The 20,014-nt window shown below is 38.4% G+C and overlaps 1 protein-coding gene across 2 annotated transcripts; it reads left to right on the plus strand.

The window, feature by feature from the left end:
- Nucleotides 1-13: 13 nt before the first annotated feature.
- On the plus strand, nucleotides 14-17,074 carry idh1 (isocitrate dehydrogenase (NADP(+)) 1). Of its 2 annotated transcripts, none has more exons than XM_073046832.1 (9): nucleotides 14-126; nucleotides 1,718-1,857; nucleotides 4,602-4,893; nucleotides 7,650-7,752; nucleotides 8,182-8,359; nucleotides 8,652-8,803; nucleotides 9,274-9,414; nucleotides 15,125-15,287; nucleotides 16,274-17,074. In XM_073046832.1, exons 2-9 carry the CDS (start codon nucleotides 1,733-1,735, stop codon nucleotides 16,365-16,367), a joined length of 1,248 nt encoding a protein of 415 aa, XP_072902933.1. In that variant the 5' UTR covers nucleotides 14-126; nucleotides 1,718-1,732; the 3' UTR covers nucleotides 16,368-17,074. The 2 variants fall into 2 exon arrangements, with proteins under 2 accessions (XP_072902933.1, XP_072902932.1); XM_073046831.1 differs by having other exon boundaries at nucleotides 18-176.
- The last annotated feature ends 2,940 nt before the right edge of the window (nucleotides 17,075-20,014 follow it).

A 20,014-nucleotide genomic window follows, 5' to 3' on the forward strand; every position in this document is an offset into this window, starting at 1 on the left:
GTGGTGTGGTGGAGCTAGTGGGAGGGACACCCGCTAGCGCCGACCACCAACCAGTACTGGGAGTTGGGGATTGTTGCCCGGTTACCGTAGGTTGAAGTTGGAGCCGGTGGTGCGGCAGCGAGCTGAGTGAGTGGGTGGGCTCTGTTCACTCTGTATTTGTCACTGGGCTCGGGAAGGTGAGCATTTTGCCGTGGGTTGTGTAAGGGAGCTCGGGTGGTTGGAAGTGAATGGACGCCTTTGTACGGATTGAGCCGGAGACTCTCAACCCCCGGCCACGGCCCATTGCGAAATCCGCTTCCACTCTCTTTTTACTTCGGTTGGTGTGTGATCTTTACTTTTCCCGCTGCAGCTTTCGTTCTTTTCAAATGCACCTTCTCCATTGCTTCCTGATGCACTTTGTGTTATATATACACAAATGCAGGTTCGGAGTCTCCCGGGCTTCAGAAATAAGAGAAAAGGCTACTTGATTGTGTCTGCAGCTCCTCCATTTCTGTTCTCCAGTTTATATCGTTGTGGCATTCGGGCCGTAACTGTTTAAAACTTGAATTACTTGCGCGTCTTCCTCTGAAACCAAGCTATCACTCATCTGATGTGAAACATTATTTTGCGGTTAGTTGTCAAACTATCTTGTTTCCCAACAGCAACAAGTAGATTGGATTTGCCACATATACCGGCCCGTTTTAGGAGAAAAAAATCTGCATTTACCTGGTGCCGTCCATTTCTCTTTCAGGACATATCAAAGAACTTGCGAGCCTTTTAAAAAAACTGATGAAGACAGATCCCACAAACACCAGCGTGTAGAGAATCTCTTTAATTTGAAAAAAGCGCAATGGGATTTTTTTTTGGTAGCAATCTGAGAACGGATGGGGTCTCCATTAACTATTATTATCGCTGGGACTAATGTGATTCTGAAGTACTGTTGGTTTGTTTTATTTGGGTCGCCATGTTTTCTTTCCAAGGATACCTCTCAATTTTGACCACCTCCCCCCCCCCCCCCCCAACTGTCACTAGGCCCGTACAGGGAACCTTTTTGCAGTGTTGTGAAGGTCTAGAAGCCCACGGCCTAATATTGTAACTAATGAACTGGGCAACCCTTTATTCATGTGATTATGTCATTGATAGATCAATTTTTGGTAATTTCTGAGAACTGGTCTGAATTGATGTGATACAAGCAAAATATATTAATGTACATTTAAATTATAATAATTAAACTAGTTGTATAAATTCCTTGCAAAGAAGTGTTCTAAAGTTGTAAAACCAGTTTGTGAAACCTCTGAGGTCATAGATAGATAGATAGATACTTTATTCATCCCCATGGGGAAATTCAACATTTTTTCCAATGTCCCATACACTTGTTGTAGCAAAACTAATTACATACAATACTTAACTCAGTAAAAATATGATATGCATCTAAATCACTCTCTCAAAAAGCATTAATAATAGCTTTTAAAAAGTTCTTAAGTAGTTTACTTAAATACATTAAATACAATCAACCCCGGCACTTTAACATATCTTACTCCTGGCGGTTGAATTGTAAAGCCTAAGAGCAACCCTGTTAAAATCATTGGTGTTGAGATGTAATTGAGCTGTTGGAATTTGAGAATCTGACTTGTTCTACTAGTTTTACAGTATTCTAACATGTCCAGAACAATATCAACAAGAAAATCTAATTCAGTGAATTCATTTGACATTAATTCCTGCTTGTATTTCTGTACAGAAACCTCACAAAACAATGTCAACAGTAAAGATACAAGTTGGTTCTGTGGTCGAAATGAAGGGAGATGAGATGACCAGAGTTATTTGGGAACTGATTAAAGAGAAACTCCTCTTTCCTTATTTGGAGATGGATCTACACAGGTTGTAATTTAAAGTATATTAAGGACATGTGGCTTGTAGTAATCCTGTTTTAAATAGTTAAACTAAAGAGACATCAAGTTTATTTAATTGTTGATATTTGTAGTTTGGAACTTGAAGTTTTTCCACTATTTTCAGGCCACCATTTTACCACTTGTCTGTCTCACAAAATGAGAATTCTAATTGCTGAATGATTCACTGACTTGATTCAATGACTTCACTGAAGGGGTTAGGAGAGTAATTTTAGCAATTTTTCTTTGAACTGAGTTACTGAAATATTTACAGTTCAATTTCCTTTTGTAGGGCTTCTGTAATTATTTCACAAGTAAAAGTAGTTATTTGAATACTTGTCCATGTTTACCATTCAAAGTGCATTTATTATTAAAATATGTATATCAGATACAAACTTGGGATTTATCTTCTTGGAGGCAGCCACAAAACAAAGAATCACGATAGAACCCTCTTTTTAAAGAAAACCCACACAACAAAGATTGTGAAACACCCAATATGTGAAAAGAAGAAATTGTGTAAACAAATAAGACATAGAATATGAATTGCAGAGTCCATGAAAGTGAGTCTACAACCACGGGGCCACTTTAGCACTTCATCAGCCTGGGGGTCTGATGACCGCAGGCCACACCCAAAAAGCCATTTCAGCGCTGTGGCGAATGAAGCCTCTTGGGACTAGTGAGCTGAACACTGGTTTGTCCTTGCGCCATGATTTTTTAATCTGGCTTGGTGCTTAATTCGGCTAAACATGGTGCTCTTGAGCTTCTGCCCCACTGCTTTGATCCTGCCTGACGTCCACTCCAGCAATGGCCGCCGTGGCCGTGCCAGCATTCTCGAGTCCGGTTTGACAAATACTTCAGGATACAGCAAAAATCCCAGGTTGTATAGATGGTTCAAAAGCACGCTTGCCAAAGAGAAATTCCAGGCTGTAGATTGCAGTGATCATAGTCCAGAAAAAGTATTATTAATAGAATAGTTAGTTTTTTTGTTTGCTGCCCGCAAAATGTCGCCTTGCCTTGCCATCTTGAGTAGGTATTAGCCAGGCTTGAATGGTATCCAGAATTTTGCAGATGTGTACAAGATAAAGCAGAATTTTGAAGCAATTAAAAGGGTTTCTTTAATTTATTGTGCTTTTCCTAAAAGTGAATGGTACCAAATATGACTTGCGACAGCAGGAATTATGTTGGTTTAGTTTGGATTGACAAGGCTTCCTATGTAAGTCAAACCTGAGTATTTTCAGGGACAATTACTTTTGTGCCTTTACAATTGAGCCTCTCTTCAATTTGCCACAGAAATTTGTATGCAGTACAGGAGAGCAGTCCAAAACGTGTCATGGCTACTGTGATTTGCTTTCTAATTTGGCTGCATTGAAATGTAATGCTAAAAGTAATGCCTGTGCCTTGCACACCCCTTCTTATAAGTTAATGTTTTAATTTTTCAGTTTTTGCCCACTAATCCCAACTTTACTTTTAGTTTTCTAATTTATATTTCTTACTCAGAGTTCTGCACACCTGTGAGGATTCTTCACTGTGGTTGAAGATGCCTTGTTTCCTCCTTTGTTCACCATTAGCCATGGATTTGCTAAAGAGGGTGTCACATTGAATTGGATGTAGTTCATGAGAAATCTGATCTGACATGCCCGTGGAATGTCTGTTGTTGGATGAGGATGAGTGAGGTTCCATTGCTGATTAGTGGGTAGTACTTGTATTAAATGGATAACAATGCTGAAACCCGATACTTGGATAAGCACTTTAGGTGAACTGCTAACTTCAGTGCAAGATTCTCTATAATTCTGAACAGAAAATGAGAGAATCTTTACAGGTGTCACTTAAAAAAAAAAAATGGGATTAATGAAATCAAACGAAAGAACCCAAAGAAAGTCCAATTCAGACTGAATAAAAAACCATCAGTGGTGGTGGCCTTAGAATTATCAGATAGTCATACGAACTATCAATTTCAGTTATATCCTTCCAGCAGCAGACATGTGACTTACTTATTGGGTTTAGCTCATAACTGATCCACAATGATATTAACTGTTCTGAAATGACCATAAGGTACAGGAGCAGAATTAGACCATTTGACATATCAAGTCTGCTCTGCCATTTCAACATGTCTGATCCAGTTTTTCCCTCTGCCCAATCTTCTGCCTTCACCCAGCCCTGACCAATCAAGAATCTTTCAACCTCTGCTTTAAATATACATAAAGACTTGGCCTCCACAGCTGTCTGTGTTAAAGAATTACACAGATTCACCACTCTGGTTAAAGAAATTCCTCCTCATCTCCATTCTAAAGGACACCCTTCGGGTTTTAGACTCTCCCTCGGTAGGAAGCATCCTCTCCACCTCCACTCTATCAAGGCCTTTCGCCTTTTGAAATGTTTCAATGAAGTCACCCTTCATTCTTCTGAATTCTAGTGAATAAAGGCCCAGAGACATCAAACACTCCATGTAGCAAACCATTCAATCCTGGAATCATTTTCATGAACCTCCTTTGAACCCTCTTTGAAATGCTCAGGAGGCCTCTTGGTTTGAAGGATATGTTAGAAGAGGCATAAATTGTTGGCCTTGGCAGTAACACTCATATTTTGTAAATTACTTTAAAAGAAAGTTCCAGTAATTAGTGTTTAATTGTCCCTTGCATTCACTTAGAGGAAAACTTTAGAAATGTTAATTAGAAAATGTCAATTTTGAGTTTAAGATTGAGCCACATTAAATGGAATCTTTTTTTCACATTGAAGTTATGACCTGGGTATTGAGCACCGTGATGCTACCGATGATCAGGTGACTATTGATGCTGCTGAAGCTATTAAAAAATATAATGTTGGAATAAAATGTGCCACCATCACACCTGACGAGAGCCGAGTGAAGGAATTTAAACTAAAGAATATGTGGAAATCACCCAATGGGACCATCCGCAACATCCTTGGTGGCACAGTATTTCGAGAGGCAATCATCTGTAAGAACATTCCAAGACTTGTATCTGGCTGGATCAAGCCAATCATCATCGGACGCCATGCATATGGAGACCAAGTAAGCCAAAATCACTTATTTTAAGTCAACATTTTAGCTGATGTGAATTTGCTTTCTAAATAATTGTATTTATCTTGAGAATCCCTAAAGACAAAGCATAAAAGATTTTGGGTTCACATTACAGATTTCAACTGCTTTGTGGTCCTCGGCTAAGTATGTTTGAATTATTATATGGTTATCAAGTTGTACAGCCCTTTGGCCCACCATGTCCATGCTACCCATTTACCAATCTACACTAACCCCATTAGGTCTGTGGTCTTCTATGCCTTCAAGTACTTGTCTAGATGCCGCTTAAACATTGTGAGAGTATCTGCCTCCAACACCCCTTCAGCCAGCACAATCCAGGCTCTAACCTCCATCTTGATGGGGAAAAAATCCTCCCTGGATCCCCTCTAAACCACCTACTTATCTTCAGTCTATTTTCTCTTTTCCTAGACATGAGAAAAAGATTAAAAAAAATTTCAACTACAGAAGAGTTACATTTCTTCATATCCTTCAATGGTTCAAAGCAGACAAAAACTATATGTCCCTTTGTCATTTCCCTTAAAAGGTCTGTTTGTACTTGACCTACTTAGATAATGTGAAGGGAGTGTGACATGACCACAAATCTGGCATTTGGAACTTCTTTTTTGAGTTTCTTTTCTGAATCATTGTGACTTGCATAAAACGAGGTTGCTTTGCTTTCTGAAGAAAACTACTTTCAAAGAAACTTGGAGACAGAACTTGATATAATTTTTGCAATGAATTGTGATCCTAGTTTTCATTTGTAATATTCAATTTTAATTTGTTGCAACACAATCAGCAAGAGGCATAGACTTTTCCAGAAGCAGCTGTCTCCAGCCAACCGTTTGGATCTTATTACTTGATCTCTGTTTGCAGAGTGTTTCTTAATAATGCCTACTGTGTAAATGGATGTCCAATTGTATTTTTTTTGCTTGACTTGGATGCCTTCCAATTTGCATTGGGCCATGAGTCAAATGTTAGAAGCTTTACCAGGTGCTAAAATGCAGCCGACGTAGAAAACTGTATTATTGTTTTCTCCATGCATAATTTTTAGAAAAGACTATTGTATTCTGAAGGAACCTTTCTTCCAATCCTCAGCTGATCTACTTTCTTTTTCCTTTGTCTCTGCGGCCATGAAGTACGAAGTGACCCCAGTTCTACCCTACCGTCCTGTGCTAGTGGAGTTTGCATATTTTCCTAACATAATGTCCGTTTCCTATGAATCCTCCTGTTTTCTTCTAATTCCAACATTGTGTGGTTAAGTTAATTGGCCACTGCAGATTCCCCCTGATGTGTACGGGAGTATTAACATTTGGAAGGAAATGGGCTTAGTGCGGTTGTATGCTGTATGATTAGTACCAATTAAGTGGGCCAAAGGGCCTCAGTGTGTTGTGTAACTGTTTAGTGTCTGGATATTGTATTGTAAAAATGGGGAAAAATACAATGTTCTAGATAAGGTCAAATAATTACTGTCCATGTTATCTTTGAGATCTCCTTTTAGATGTGCAGCATTGAAACAGACCCTTTGACCCACAAAGTTCACTGAATCCATTACACCAATCTACACTATTCCTTGTATTAGGTCTTAAACATGTATCTCTTAAACACTTTTTTTCCCTTCTTGTTTGAACGGAGTGGAATAGATTTTTTTTTCTCTTTAGTGTTTGATGCAATAGAAATAGGAACAATGTTGCAGAGTTAAAGATTTTTTAACAATTCATTTAAGACAGAAGGGCAAACTCTCCTTGTGATGTATACACCTACAATTTATTCCTTTTGCAGAGGTACAGACAGTTGCAGTTAAACCTGAGTAGATCTGGAAACATTGCTAAGAGATTGTAGAATGACTAGGCATAACTGTTGCAACATTAAAGCCACATTAAATCATTATCAAATGATCTTTGTACTCCTGTCTGTATGGAACCAAAAGTGAACTGTTCGGAAAGTTATTGTGCAATTAAACTGAAGATGTGCACAATTTTGTATTTACTTTTTGTAGATTTTGCGAATTATTTAAAAATACTAAATAACATTTAGCTTAATTCCTATATATACCATAGCTGTGTAGGGAAAAAAAAGTCTTTAAAATTATTATTTGAATTGCTTCCTTCACTGATCTATCACCTCCCCGTAGTTTTGTTTCTTATTATGTCTTGTTTTCCCTGCTCACCTGTAAAAGCGCATAAGTTGCTTTTCAGAGATAAATTTTATTTTATCAGTTTTTGCTTTCTTGCTCTGCTGTGAAATATCTTAAAATTTCTTTCTTGTATTAAAGAAGCTATCGAAAGTTAAGTTATTCAGGATCCACATTTGAATATGAACACCAAGGAAGGTGAAAGGAGAGAAGTGATTCATGTGGAAAGATGAGAATAAGAACATCTAATATCTTCTAAAATTTATGCAAATAGTTAATGCACTCAGTGGTCTGTATGAATGTGCCTAATCCATACTGTGTGAAATGTAAAACAATGAAGAATGTATTTTGATACAAAAGACAAAACTGTAATGAAACTAAGTGCAAGTGGGTTAATTAACAAAGCTGTTCAGCAGTAAGATGACCTAATGATCTCAACTGGACATAGAATGAAATGTCCAGTACGTAAATAATGTGATTTTTTTTTTCCCAGCGCAGTGTCTCTTCTTAAATATTCCACTCAAGTGTATTAGAATATTATTAAAATACCATTCACTAGTCCAGCACAAATGAAGCTCCAAGCCTGATAGGCTAATTAAGTTTTCCTATATTTCTACAGTATAGAGCTACAGACTTTGTTGTGCCTGGTCCCGGTACAGTTGAAATCAAGTACATACCCATTAATGGCGAGCCTGTTACCTATGCTGTTCATAACTTCAAAGGTGAGGTTTGCATAAGGTAAAAACGTATACTTTAAAGTCTGTACATTTCCATTTACTTCATGAAGCTTTCTTCGTCCTCTGTGATCCCATCCCTCATGTTATTAGACAGGTGTTGTTCTGCATATTAATTGCTTGTACAGAGCCAATAGCTTCACTCTCAAGATAGACGATAGGTTAAATTTGTACTCCTTTAAGGTGGGTTAGAATTTATTTAAACAGGCAACATAAAACTTCTACACAAACTAAGACATACTTGGAAATATAAACTATTTTTATTGTTATGGATGGTAGGGCCTAGGAACTTATTTTAATTTTTTTCAAAAATACTCAGGTTTAAAAAGGATATAGAGGATATTAATACAAATATCTGCTTTTTGTATGTTTAATGTGACTTTGTTTAAAATAAAATCACTAACTTTTCTATTACAGATGGTGGAGGAGTTGCTCTGGGAATGTACAACACCGACAGCTCTATTAGGGATTTTGCTCATAGCTCCTTTCAACAAGCTCTTGCTAAAGGTTGGCCATTATACATGAGCACAAAGAATACCATACTGAAGCGATATGATGGACGATTCAAGGACATATTCCAGGAAATCTATGAAAAGTAACTTTATCTTCACATAAACGTTTCAAAAATATTTTCCCAACCCTCTGTTCTCCTTTAAACATTCATTGATTTACTCTGCTGCCAGAAATACTACTGTTTGAAGTGGGGGGGGGGGGGGGGAATTGTGCAGAGGTTAGCAATTGAGTACTCAAAGGAGATAGGCAGTATAAATTTAAATATTTGGAGAGTTTGATTTTCGAAGAAAAGTTGAGGTAAGAAGGTTAATTGCCCATCTTCATTTAAGACCATGAAAGTATCTTCCCTAACCTAGAATTTCTTTCTGTTACAGACAATACAAAGCACAATTTGAGGCCAAAGGAATTTGGTACGAGCATAGACTAATTGATGACATGGTAGCTCAAGCATTAAAATCTGAGGGTGGTTTTGTTTGGGCCTGTAAGAATTATGACGGCGACGTGCAATCTGACTCTATTGCACAAGGTGATCTTTCCAATAGAGTTATTTATCTATTTGTAATAAATCACTGTAGATTTATAGTTTGGTTTGATCAGATGCTTCTATATCAGTTTCTTAAATTTCTAATTTTAAGAATGCACGTAAAATACTAATCTAGCTTGAGGAATCACACTGATGAATTCAAGAATTGTGAAAATACTGCATTCAGTTCTGTCAAATTGACTCACTGAGCAGAAACAAAGGAAAAGTTGGCTCTACCTCAACCTACAGTTTTATAATTGACTATTCTACTTGTCTTTCGTACATTGGTTGTTTGTTCGTCCTGTTGAGATGTGGTCTTTCATCGATTCTATTGTGATTTGGTGTGTATGCCAAAAGAAAATGAATCTCGGTCAAACATAGTGAAATGTATTTATTTTGATAACAAATTTACTTTGAAATCTGAACGTTGGATGTAATTTTAATTCTTAGAAATTTTTTAAATTGTGTTGTAGGATATGGTTCATTGGGATTGATGACAAGTGTATTAATTTGTCCTGATGGCAAGACGGTAGAAGCTGAGGCTGCCCATGGCACTGTAACACGTCATTACCGAATGTACCAACAGGGCAAAGAGACCTCAACTAATCCAATTGGTAAAATGATTTTGATTTTTGTTCCTTATACAGAATTAATTACAAGTATATCATTCAATTTATTTGATATTTGTATTGCATGGTAGCCACAAGCAGTACATTGTTGCTGTAAATTATATGATATTAGTCTATTACAGAAATATAGTCTTAAAATGTTTTTGTCAAAATGGAGAAGATCAACATAGTGCAATAATTCCAATTTCTATTCTATGGAGTACAGTTTCTGCAGATTTTGTAATATTGCTGTTTAGGGCTCAATTTTCATTGAGGTTCTTTACCTATCCATTGTTACTTGTTTAAAAATGGAGATTTATAGTTTGTATATACTTTTTTGATGGGCATGAGTTTGGGGTGCTCAAGTTGTTCAAGCTTTTAGAAGTTGAAAAACCATTGATTTCAAAATCTGGATCAAGTAGGTTTGATAATAACTTGGTTATGTAACAGGGATTTAAGCATGAGTGTCAGTTACAGGATGTGGGTAAGGCAGCATTTATTCTGCAATTCTTGGTTTCAGTCATTAACCACAGTTTGGAACTTAGATTCATAGAGGCATAGAACACTTTGGTCCATCTAGTCAATGCCAAACCATTAATTTGTCTAGCCACATCAATCTGCATCTGGGCCAGAGCTCTTCATTCCCCTCCCATCCAAATTTCTCTTAAATGTTGAAATCAACTCTGCGTCCCCCCACTTGTGCTGCCAGTTGTTCCTCACTCTAACGACCTTCTGAATGAAGAAGTTCCCTGTCATGTTCCCCTTAAATATTTTACCTTTTACCCCTAACCCATTACCTCTGGTTATAATCTCACCCAACCTCAGTGGAAAAAGCCAATCTATGCCTCTCATAATTTTGTATATTTCTACCAAATCTCCCTTCAATTTTCTATGTTCCTGGGAATAAAGTCCTAACCTATTCAACCTTTCCCTATAACTGAGATCCTCAAGTCCTGGCAATATCCTTGTAAATTTCTCTGCACTCCTTCAATCTTATTGACACCTTTCCTATTGGTAGGTTACCAAAACTTCACCTGATATTCCAGATTGGGCCTCACCGATGTCTTATACAACTTCAACATAACATCCCAACTCGTGTACTCAATACTTTAATCTATGAAGGCCAACATGCCACAAGCTTCCTTAACAATCCTATCTAACTATGACACTACTTTCAAGGAATTATGGGTCTGTATTCCCAGATCTGTTTATTCTATAACACTCCGCAGTGCCCTACCACTGTATAAGATCTGCCCTGGTTGGTCCTCCAAAAGTACAACTCCTCACACTTGTCTGCATTAGCTTTCCATTTGCCATTTTTCGGCCCATTTTTCCAGCTCATCCAGATCCTGCTGCAAGCTTTAATAGTTTTCCTTGCTATCCACTTTACTCAGAATCTTGGTGTCATCTGCAAATTTACTGATCCTCTAGTATTCTACAGGGGTTGGTGTTGGGACTGCTTCTTTCGAGTTACGGGTAGTCCCCGAGTTACGAATGTTCGACTTACAGACAGCTCGTACTTACGAACGGAGGGAGGAGAACACCATTAGCCATTTTAAGTCGGATCACAATGCCGTCCGCCATTTTAAGTTGTTGCCATTAACACTGTGTTGAGTGTGTAACTTTGTATTTGGCTTAAATATTTCTTAGCAAGATTCACCCTGACCCCCCCCCCCTCCCCTTTTCCAGTCAGCACTGCCCCCACTTGTCCCATTTAACCTGTCGCAGTGTAGGTGGATTTTAGGACCTGGGGGAGCAGATGACCTGTTGCCCGCAGCTGCTGCTGTATTTTTTTTATTAAGTGCAGAGAACTCTGATAGGCCAATAAGTCTGTTCACTGCTGCTCAGCGATAGAACATAAAATCCGCAGTTTTCTGTTCCGTTGATGGAAAACGAACACGATTGAAAATAAAGTGGAAATAATAAAGTAATTGGAAAGAGTTGAAACGCCGTCGGTCATTGGAAAAGCTTTAGGCTACAGTCGGTCAACAATCAGAACAACTTTAAAGGATACAGATAACGGATAAAGTGAGAATAATGGAGCATGTGAAAGGCCCTACCCCGATGAAAGCTACAATTATTGCTAAGCAACGCAGTGGTTTAATTATTGAAATACATACGTTTCTTAATTGTTTTATATGCATAGAAAGGTAAAATATATACGATATACTAAGACAAATGTTTGACTAACTGATGCTAAATAATACCGGATGTACCTGTTCCGACTTGTGTATACATCCGACTTAAAGACGGACTCAGAAACGAAACTTGTTTGTAACCCGAGGACTGCCTGTATACGTCAGTGATTAGGATGACAGAATTGATGGCTTTGTGGCCAAGTTTGCAGATGATACAAAGGTAGCAGCATATAGTGCTGAGGAAGCAGGGAGTCTGCAAAAGGATTTTGACAGATTGAAAGGGCAAAGAAGTGGCAGATGACATATAGTGTAGGGTAGTCTTTGTGCTCGATTCCCTAAAGTAGTGGTTGCCAACCCGTCGATCGCGATTGACTAGTCGAACTTTGAGACTTTCCCAGTAGATCCCGAAAAGAAAAAAAAGAAAAATAAATACACAAATATTGTTGAGAGATTGTTTCTGGGTTGCGGGGGTTTAGTTCTGTTCTTCCTGCCCAGTGCGCATGTGTGTAGCTCCTCCCGCACTACACTGTGTAATTCAGTGGTCCCCAACCACCGGGCCGGGAGGAAACAATGAGTCAGTTGCACCTTTCCTCATTCCCTGTCAGCGCACTGTTGAACTTGAACGCACTCGAGGTCATCAGTCGCCTAAACGCAGTGATACCCTCACGCCGAGGACCACTGGTTGGCCTCGGGCGGCCGGTAGGAAGTGCTATCGCTACTGGCCTGGACCGCTGCGTCTAAACCTGTTTAGCACACTGAATGTTTGTAGGGAACCTGGTGCTAAAATATTCGCAGATGGTCTCATTCGGGCTCAGCGCTCCGTAAGTATCAGAGCAGTTACCTCGCTGCAATCTACTGAAACAAACTTTTGTTGGCCGATAGATCCTACCGGGGGGGAAGGGCGGGCCCATGTCACACTCCTCGATCGCTCTCTTCGGACTGCGACCGCCACCCCCCCGGTACAGGGACCACCAGCCCTGACCTTATCCTCTCACCCGACCCACGAACAACCACACCTGGCCAAGGCGTCTGGTGGTGGGAGGCTGTCCGAGGCAATGAAGCCCAATGAGTCTAAGCACCCAGCACTTAAAGACAAACGTGTTGAGTTTTATGAGCAGCGCGGGACAGAAGCTAAGTGTCGAGAGCCGTGAAACTGAGGAATAGACTGGACATAAGGAACCTGCTTTGAGTATCGCTGTATTCCCGTTGTGTTTAACACCCACCCCCCCCGTCAGCTGGTCCGCAAGAATATTGTCAATGTTAAACCAGTCCACAGTGCATAAGAGGGTGGGTACCCCTGGTGTTCATGCATTATTTCTACTTCTGGGTTGCGGGGTTTTACTTCCGGTCTTTTCTGTCCTGGTGCGCATGCATGTAACTAACTGCTCTGGGGTCGATCTTGCTTTGAACTAAGGCCGAGATAGGGGATCTGGGGCTTAAAAAGGTTGGTGACCACTACCTTAAAGGTTATCTTGCAGGTTGAGTTAGTGGTAAGGAAGGCAAATGCAATGTTAGCATTCATTTCAATTAAATTCATTCATATAAAAAGAAGTATGTAATGTTGAAGCCTTATAAAACATTGGTCAGACCACACTTGGAGCATTGTGAGCAGATATGGGCCCCTTTTCTAAGAAAAGATGTGCTGGTATTTCAAAGGGTCCAGAGGATGTTCACGAGAATGATTCCAGAAATGAAAGTTAATACATGAGTAGCATTTGATGGTTCTGGGCCTGTACTTGCTGGAGTTTAGAAGAATGAGGGTGGCGATCTCATTAAAACCCATTGAATATTGAAATGTTTGGTCAGAGTCAGAATAGAAGAACATCCATTTGGAATAGAGATGAGGAGGAACTTTCAGCAGAGGGTAGTGAATCTTTGAAGTTCATTGCCACAGATAGTTGTGGAGGTGAGGTCCTTGGGTATATTTAAAGGGGAGGTTGATAAATTCTTGATTAGTCAAGACATCAAATGTTACAGGAAGAAGACAGGAGAATTGGGTTGAGAGGGACAATAAAACAGCAATAATGGGATAGCAGAGCAGACTTGATGGGCTGAATGGCCTAATTCTGCTGCTAAGTCTTGTCTTTCCTGTAATATTGACACCCTTCTCTCCCCACAGAAGCCATCTGATCTGAGTATTGCCAGCATTAGTCTTAGTTTGGATTTGATGCAAATGGGGTGTTCTGTAACTCAAGTCAAGTACTTTTTAAAAAGAAAATCTGCCTGCCCACAACTATTTCCTCATTGGACAGCCTAAAGAATAGTTGTGTCACTTTGATTTTCTGAGTCACTCAATCACAGACATTCCACTTGTCTGCAACTTAAAATGCAGGTTCTCATTTTCCCATTTCTGACTATCTGATTTTTGTTTTGTTAATAGATTTCTGGTATCCACAGTTTTGTTTGCTGTTTAAGATTGAGGTCTATATTTGAATTAGTATCTCATTGGGTGAACTGTAAATTATTAATTTACAATGTAAAGATATTATAGACTCTGTTTGCTTTGGATCGTGTTCCCAGAATTGAAGGTCATGTACACATGCATCAGGTATGTCAGATCTGTTCTCTCCCTAGTTAAGTTTCTTTTCAAATATTTACAGTTCCTTTTAGATGTGGCCTAGGTTGAATGAATAGTTAAAGGAGAAACCAAAACTGTGCTGTCCCATTCTCCTAATCTCCTGCTAAGCCATTAGTTTTGTGGTAGCTTTAGAGGGCTCTTTTTGTAATTATTTTTCCACAAGAATTTTCTCAATTGAAACAAATATGTTGGAAACGTGGAGAAGGCCAAGCAACATCTGTGGAATGTGAAATAACAGCATACAGGTTAAAGACCCTTTGTAAATCATATTTTATTCTGACCAAGAGTTCTACAATGTACGTATAATTTACCTAGCTACTTCTGATATCTGACCAACTTTACTTCACTTGAATTTAGTTATACTCTTCGTTATTTCATTGTCTTTAGTAATGTCTTAAATTTGCCTTTACCCAAAATGAGTTTCCAATCTTATCCATAACAGACTATTTACTGGATCTTCAGTCATCTATAATTCACTCTTATTGCCTTTGGAGAGTTGTAATGCTCTCAACTTTAGTTCATTTTCTCACCTGTCAATGAATTCAAACCTGTCTGTCCTGCAGTCCAGTAAGCACTATTTGCTTGCTTGTCCATGTCCAACTAAGTTGTATCTGCAGATTTAACTTTAAATCTTTTCAGTTCCCCCCATTATCTGTCATTTTTGTAACTTACAGATTTAGTTCTTTCCTATCCTATGCTCTTTTCAGCATATCATTAAGTTTCTGTCAAATTTTCCCTTACTTCAAAAACCAGGTGAGTAAATTTTGTCCCCTTAATCAAGTGAATTATCTCCTGTTTATTTGAAAAAAATCCCAGAATTTTCAACCCACTATATCCTTCCCCCATAGCTTGATATATACTCCATCTTTTCCTTCCCTGAGAAACATGATGTATTTGATTTAATGGTAGATAGTTTATTGAATCATAAATTAATTAAGATTATTTTATTTTGCCCTTTGTAATTAAACTTGCATTTAAAAATTTCTTCTACCATTCTAAGCTTCAATCTTTGCCTGGACTCGAGGATTATCTCATAGAGCAAAGCTGGATGGCAACTCTGCACTGCAGAACTTTTGTACGACTTTGGAAAATGTATGTGTAGAAACCATTGAGTCTGGTTTCATGACTAAGGATTTAGCTGCATGTATCAAAGGTCTGCCAAAGTAAGTATAAACCATTTCTTGGGGCTCTTAAGGAATCGTAAATATTATTTTAGAAACCTGTAATATGCTTTTTTGGCACAAGTTTATTCTAGATTAATAATTAGTACTTTTTGCCTGCTTGTCATGATACATGCAGTTATATTTAAATACTTTATGCTAAGCTATACAGCAGACTTATCATATGGGAAGATAATGGCATCAACTATATAGCTTCTAGTAATTAACTTAAAAAATTAAAATGAAATCCTCAGTGCTATCACCTAATCGTCAGCAGGTACATTTAAGTATTAATTTCCTGCAATCATTATTAAAACTCACACACACTCATCAGATCTATTCCATTTAATTCTGATATAAATAATTGATACCTGGAGCTTTGTAAAGTGAAGAAAGGAGAATGCTTGCAAGGTTATCTGTAAGTGATCTTTGGCTACAATTGTTTAACCCATACGGATAACTGCCAGATTTTTGAAAATTAATGGGTTGATATTTACTGTTTAGTGTACTAAATAATAAAAGAAACGGGGTCTGAATTTAATCAAAGGAGTTTGGCTCTTGATGTCTAGTTATCAAAAATAAGCATTACATTAAACTCATGGTACATTTCAGATTTTCATAAATTTATCTTGTGGTTTATTGCCTGAATCAGTCTTAAATCTTTTCCTCCTAAATAAATTTAGTCTGCAAATACAAATATGGTATTGACCTTTTCGATCCCCAGACACAGCTGCGTGTCTAGATATTGTATAGATAAAAGCATTCAGGCTAAAGAGCTAGTGATCTTAACGCAACCTAAAAATGTTTTAAAGATTGCAAGAGTGTGAAAGAAGGAATATTAGCTTTATTTTGTGTATATATAAGCTGTTAAAGTAATATGTCAGGTAAATTCATAATATCTAGCTTTTAAATATGACAAACTGATTTAAAATGTCTAGCTTTGTACTTTTAATAGTTTGGTAGTAATTCATTTTGTTTTTGTATTGAAGTGTTCAACGGTCTGACTTTCTGAATACTTTCGAATTTATGGACAAACTTGCGGAGAATCTTAAACTGAAGCAAATGTCTTCACACAAGCTTTAAAATGTACTTTATATGTATTGTTAACCTGCACTGTTAATCATGGCTAATGTACACTACACTGTTTAATCATGGTTGCTTCAGTGTATTGAATGGTCAAATGTCTTGTCCCATGTCAAACCTATCTTTTGAGGAATGAGCTGAATATATTAAGAGCATTTAGGAATTGCCATATCAAGCAGATCAGCCCACTTGTAAAACATTGCATATTAGAATTGAGCTACTGGAAAAGTTGCTGGTTTGATCATGACTTGTTTTCACTGAGTAATTGAAGTATAAATATTATGTACTGTTTACAGTGGGACTTTCACTACAGCTATTAAACAAGTAATGCACAAGTTAATTACAATTCATATCTAGGAGAAAATTAGTTACTTGCAAAAATGGATGTAATATAATCTTCAGTTGATGTTTAATTTATCAACTTTTAAGCAAAGGAAGGAAATAAAAGGATTTTGGGTTTATGGGCCATTCTGTATACTTCCAAAATGGTTTAAATTCAAAGATTCAAATTCTGACTATAGTACTCCATTTGATCACTAAAAATGGCCTAACTTTTTTCTCTGTCTGGAAACTAAAGTGGTAAAGAGAGATCAGAACTCTTAATTGAAGCTAATGTTTCAAAAATTCTTTTGTAGGACTACTGAAGTATATAATTGTTCAATTGCACATGAATATTTACTATTGAAATACAAAAAAAATTAATTGAGCATGTTGTGTTAAAACCTGTTTATGTATTATCAAAGGTGTGGATTTTCATAATATGGTCTCTTTGGGCTTTTCAGTAAAGGGGATTGAATACTTCAGTTTATGGAAAATGCAAAACTGAACTACATCTTTGCACACAAACATTGGTTCAAGGAGTTTGTGAATAAACAAATGCACAAGTAGCTATTATGCAGAACACTGCTGTGAAATGGAGGGCTGGTTTTTACAATCCAAACTACTTTAGACCACTCAAACAGTGTGTAACTAAACATTTGTATCATGATATGTTTGAAGACCTGAAAAAAACATTTGTATCATGTCCTATTTTCCTGCATTTTGCCCATATATTTATTTTCCTATCAATGTAGCTATTAAATGCTGTGATTGTTCTTACCATCCTCTATGGGGAAAAATTTGACCTTCAGATCTCATTTAAAAATTTTTTCCTTTTACCTTAAACCTATGTGCTCTAGTTTTAAATGCCCCTATACTCTCCAATAATATAAACACTAAAAGGTCAGCTTCCTGCACTCTAGTGAGAACAATCCTGGCTTGTATAATCTTTCCTTAATTAAAACTCTCAATTCCAGGCAATGGGCTGGTAAATTTATGCCACAGTCTAGCTTTATCACATGCTTTCTATAGTTTGGTGACCAGAACTGCACACAATATTCCAAGTGTGGCATAACTAGTGTCTTGTACAGTTACAATATTCCCCAACTGTTGTTCAATATTTCTGCGTATCTGCTTATGACAACAAGCTAAACTTTGTTTTTACTCCCCTATCTGCCTGGCTACCATATTCAGGGAGGCATTAACTTCAACCCTATCCCCCCCCCCCCCCCCCCCCCCCCAGGTTCCTCTGTACACCAACATTTAAGGTCTCTCATTTACCATACATGTCCAGACAATATTAGATGATCCAAAATGTATCACATTTGTCTGGACTACATTCTATCTGCCTCTGTTCTGCCCAGCTTTCCAGCTGATCTACCCTTGGCTAATATTCCTTGCTATCTACAGCCCCCACACTTCATGTCATCAGCAGACTTGTGTAACGTGAGTGCCCCACAGTATCATATTAGATAATATAATATGGATGCCACAATAGCGTAGCAGTTACTGGGATGTTGAAGTTCAGAGTTCACTGCTGATATCCTCCCTGTGGAATGTGTGTGTCTCCTGATGGACTGGTTTCCTCCCAGAAATGTGAGATTAATTGGTCATTGTAAATTTTCCCACAATTAAGTTAGGGTTAATCGGGAGTTGGCGTGGTTTGCTGGGTGGCTTGGCTCAAAGGGCCAGAAGGGCCTATTCTGCGCTGTATTTCTTAAATAATAAAAAATAAATAAAATAATTCTTACAAAGGTCCCAACACCAGTCCCTACAATATACCACTGGTTACAGAAACAACTCTCCACCACTAATAAAAGGACACCACCCTGAGCATTCCTGGGAATTTGCCAAGTTCTCCAGCAGAGCAGCTTGCACTTGCAGTCCTGCTTCTGCACCATGGCTTGCGGGCAAGATACTGTGTAGGAGGAAGAAGCAGAGGAAAGCCACAGCAATTGGGTCTCTGGCACTGAATCTTGTTCTGTGACACAGAAGAGGGAAGTGGAGAGGTGAACAGTACAGAAAGGGAATTCATTGGTTGGGGGAACAGACAGGAAGTCTGTAGATGAGAACAAGATTCCCAAATAGTATCTTGGTTCCTGGGTGCCAGAGCCAGGTACTGCTGAATTCGAGTCCATAGTATTCTCAAGGGGGACAATAAATATCCAGAGATCGTGGTCCACATTGGTACCAACGACACAGAAAAGGTGCTGAGATCTGCAAAGTGAATTCAGGGAATTAGGTGCTAATTAAAGAACAGGACTTACAAGGTTGTGATTTCAAGATTGTCACCAGTGTCATGTATTAGTGAGGCTATCAGTAGGAAGGTAATGCTGTTTAACACATGGCTAAGGAGATGGTGCAGGAGGGAGGGCTCAGATTTTTGGAGCATTTGGCTCTCTTTCAGGGATCTGTATCAACAGGATGGTTTGCACCCGAAGTGGAGGAGAACCAATATCCTTCTGGCAGGGTTTGCTAGTGGTGCTACGGGGAGTTAAACTACAGTGGCAGGGGATGGGAACCAGAGTGCCAGAGCAGATAGTGGAGTGGTTGTGCTGAAAGTAGTTATGAAGCCTACATTTAAAGACTGGAATTGAAAGGTTGAGCATGGTGGGACAAGTGTTCTAAGTTGCATTTATTTCAGTGCAAGGAGCATTGCAGGTAAGGCAGATGAGCTTAGAGCATGAATCAACATACAGAATTATGATACTGTAGTCATTAAGGAGAATTGGTTGCAGGATGGGCAGGACTGGTGTACATATATGTCACCACGTACAACCCTGAGATTTTTTACTGAGTAAATCTATAAATAGTAACTATAAACAGAACCCCAAACTGTAGTAAGGATATTACAATGGCAGATAGGAAATGCTTGCCAAAAGGGCAATGTTACAATAGTCATGGGGGGATTTCAATATGCAGGAAAAAACTGGGAAAATCATGTTGGTGCAGGATTCCAAGAAGGCAAATTTCTAGAATGCCTCTGAGATGGCTTTTTACAGCAGCTCATGGTTGAGCCCACTAGGGGATCAGCTATTCTGGATTGGTGTGCAATGAACTGGAATTGATTAGAGAGCTTAAGGTAAAAGAACGCTTAGAGGAAAGTAATCATAATATGATCAAATTCACCCTGAAATTTGAGAAGGAGAAGCTAAAATCAGATGATTCAGTATTACAGCGGAGTATAGGGAATTTCAAAGGCATGAGAAAGGAGTTGGCCAGAATTGATTGAAAAAGAACACTGGCAGGGGTGATGGCAGAGCAGCGATGGCTGGAGCAATTTGGAGGCACAGTGTATATAGATTCCAAAGAGGAAGAAATATTCTAAA

Source organism: Hemitrygon akajei, chromosome 5 (genome assembly GCF_048418815.1).
Source record: "Hemitrygon akajei chromosome 5, sHemAka1.3, whole genome shotgun sequence".
NCBI classification, from domain to species: domain Eukaryota; kingdom Metazoa; phylum Chordata; class Chondrichthyes; order Myliobatiformes; family Dasyatidae; genus Hemitrygon; species Hemitrygon akajei.

Bases quoted from the DNA above. Each gene is read 5' to 3' on its own strand.
- idh1 (XM_073046832.1), top strand. From the start codon at position 1,733: ATGTCAACAGTAAAGATACAAGTTGGTTCTGTGGTCGAAATGAAGGGA. The intron at 7,753-8,181 runs GTGAGGTTTGCA...TTTCTATTACAG, and splicing joins TGCTGTTCATAACTTCAAAG to ATGGTGGAGGAGTTGCTCTG. The intron at 9,415-15,124 runs GTAAAATGATTT...TACCATTCTAAG, and splicing joins GACCTCAACTAATCCAATTG to CTTCAATCTTTGCCTGGACT.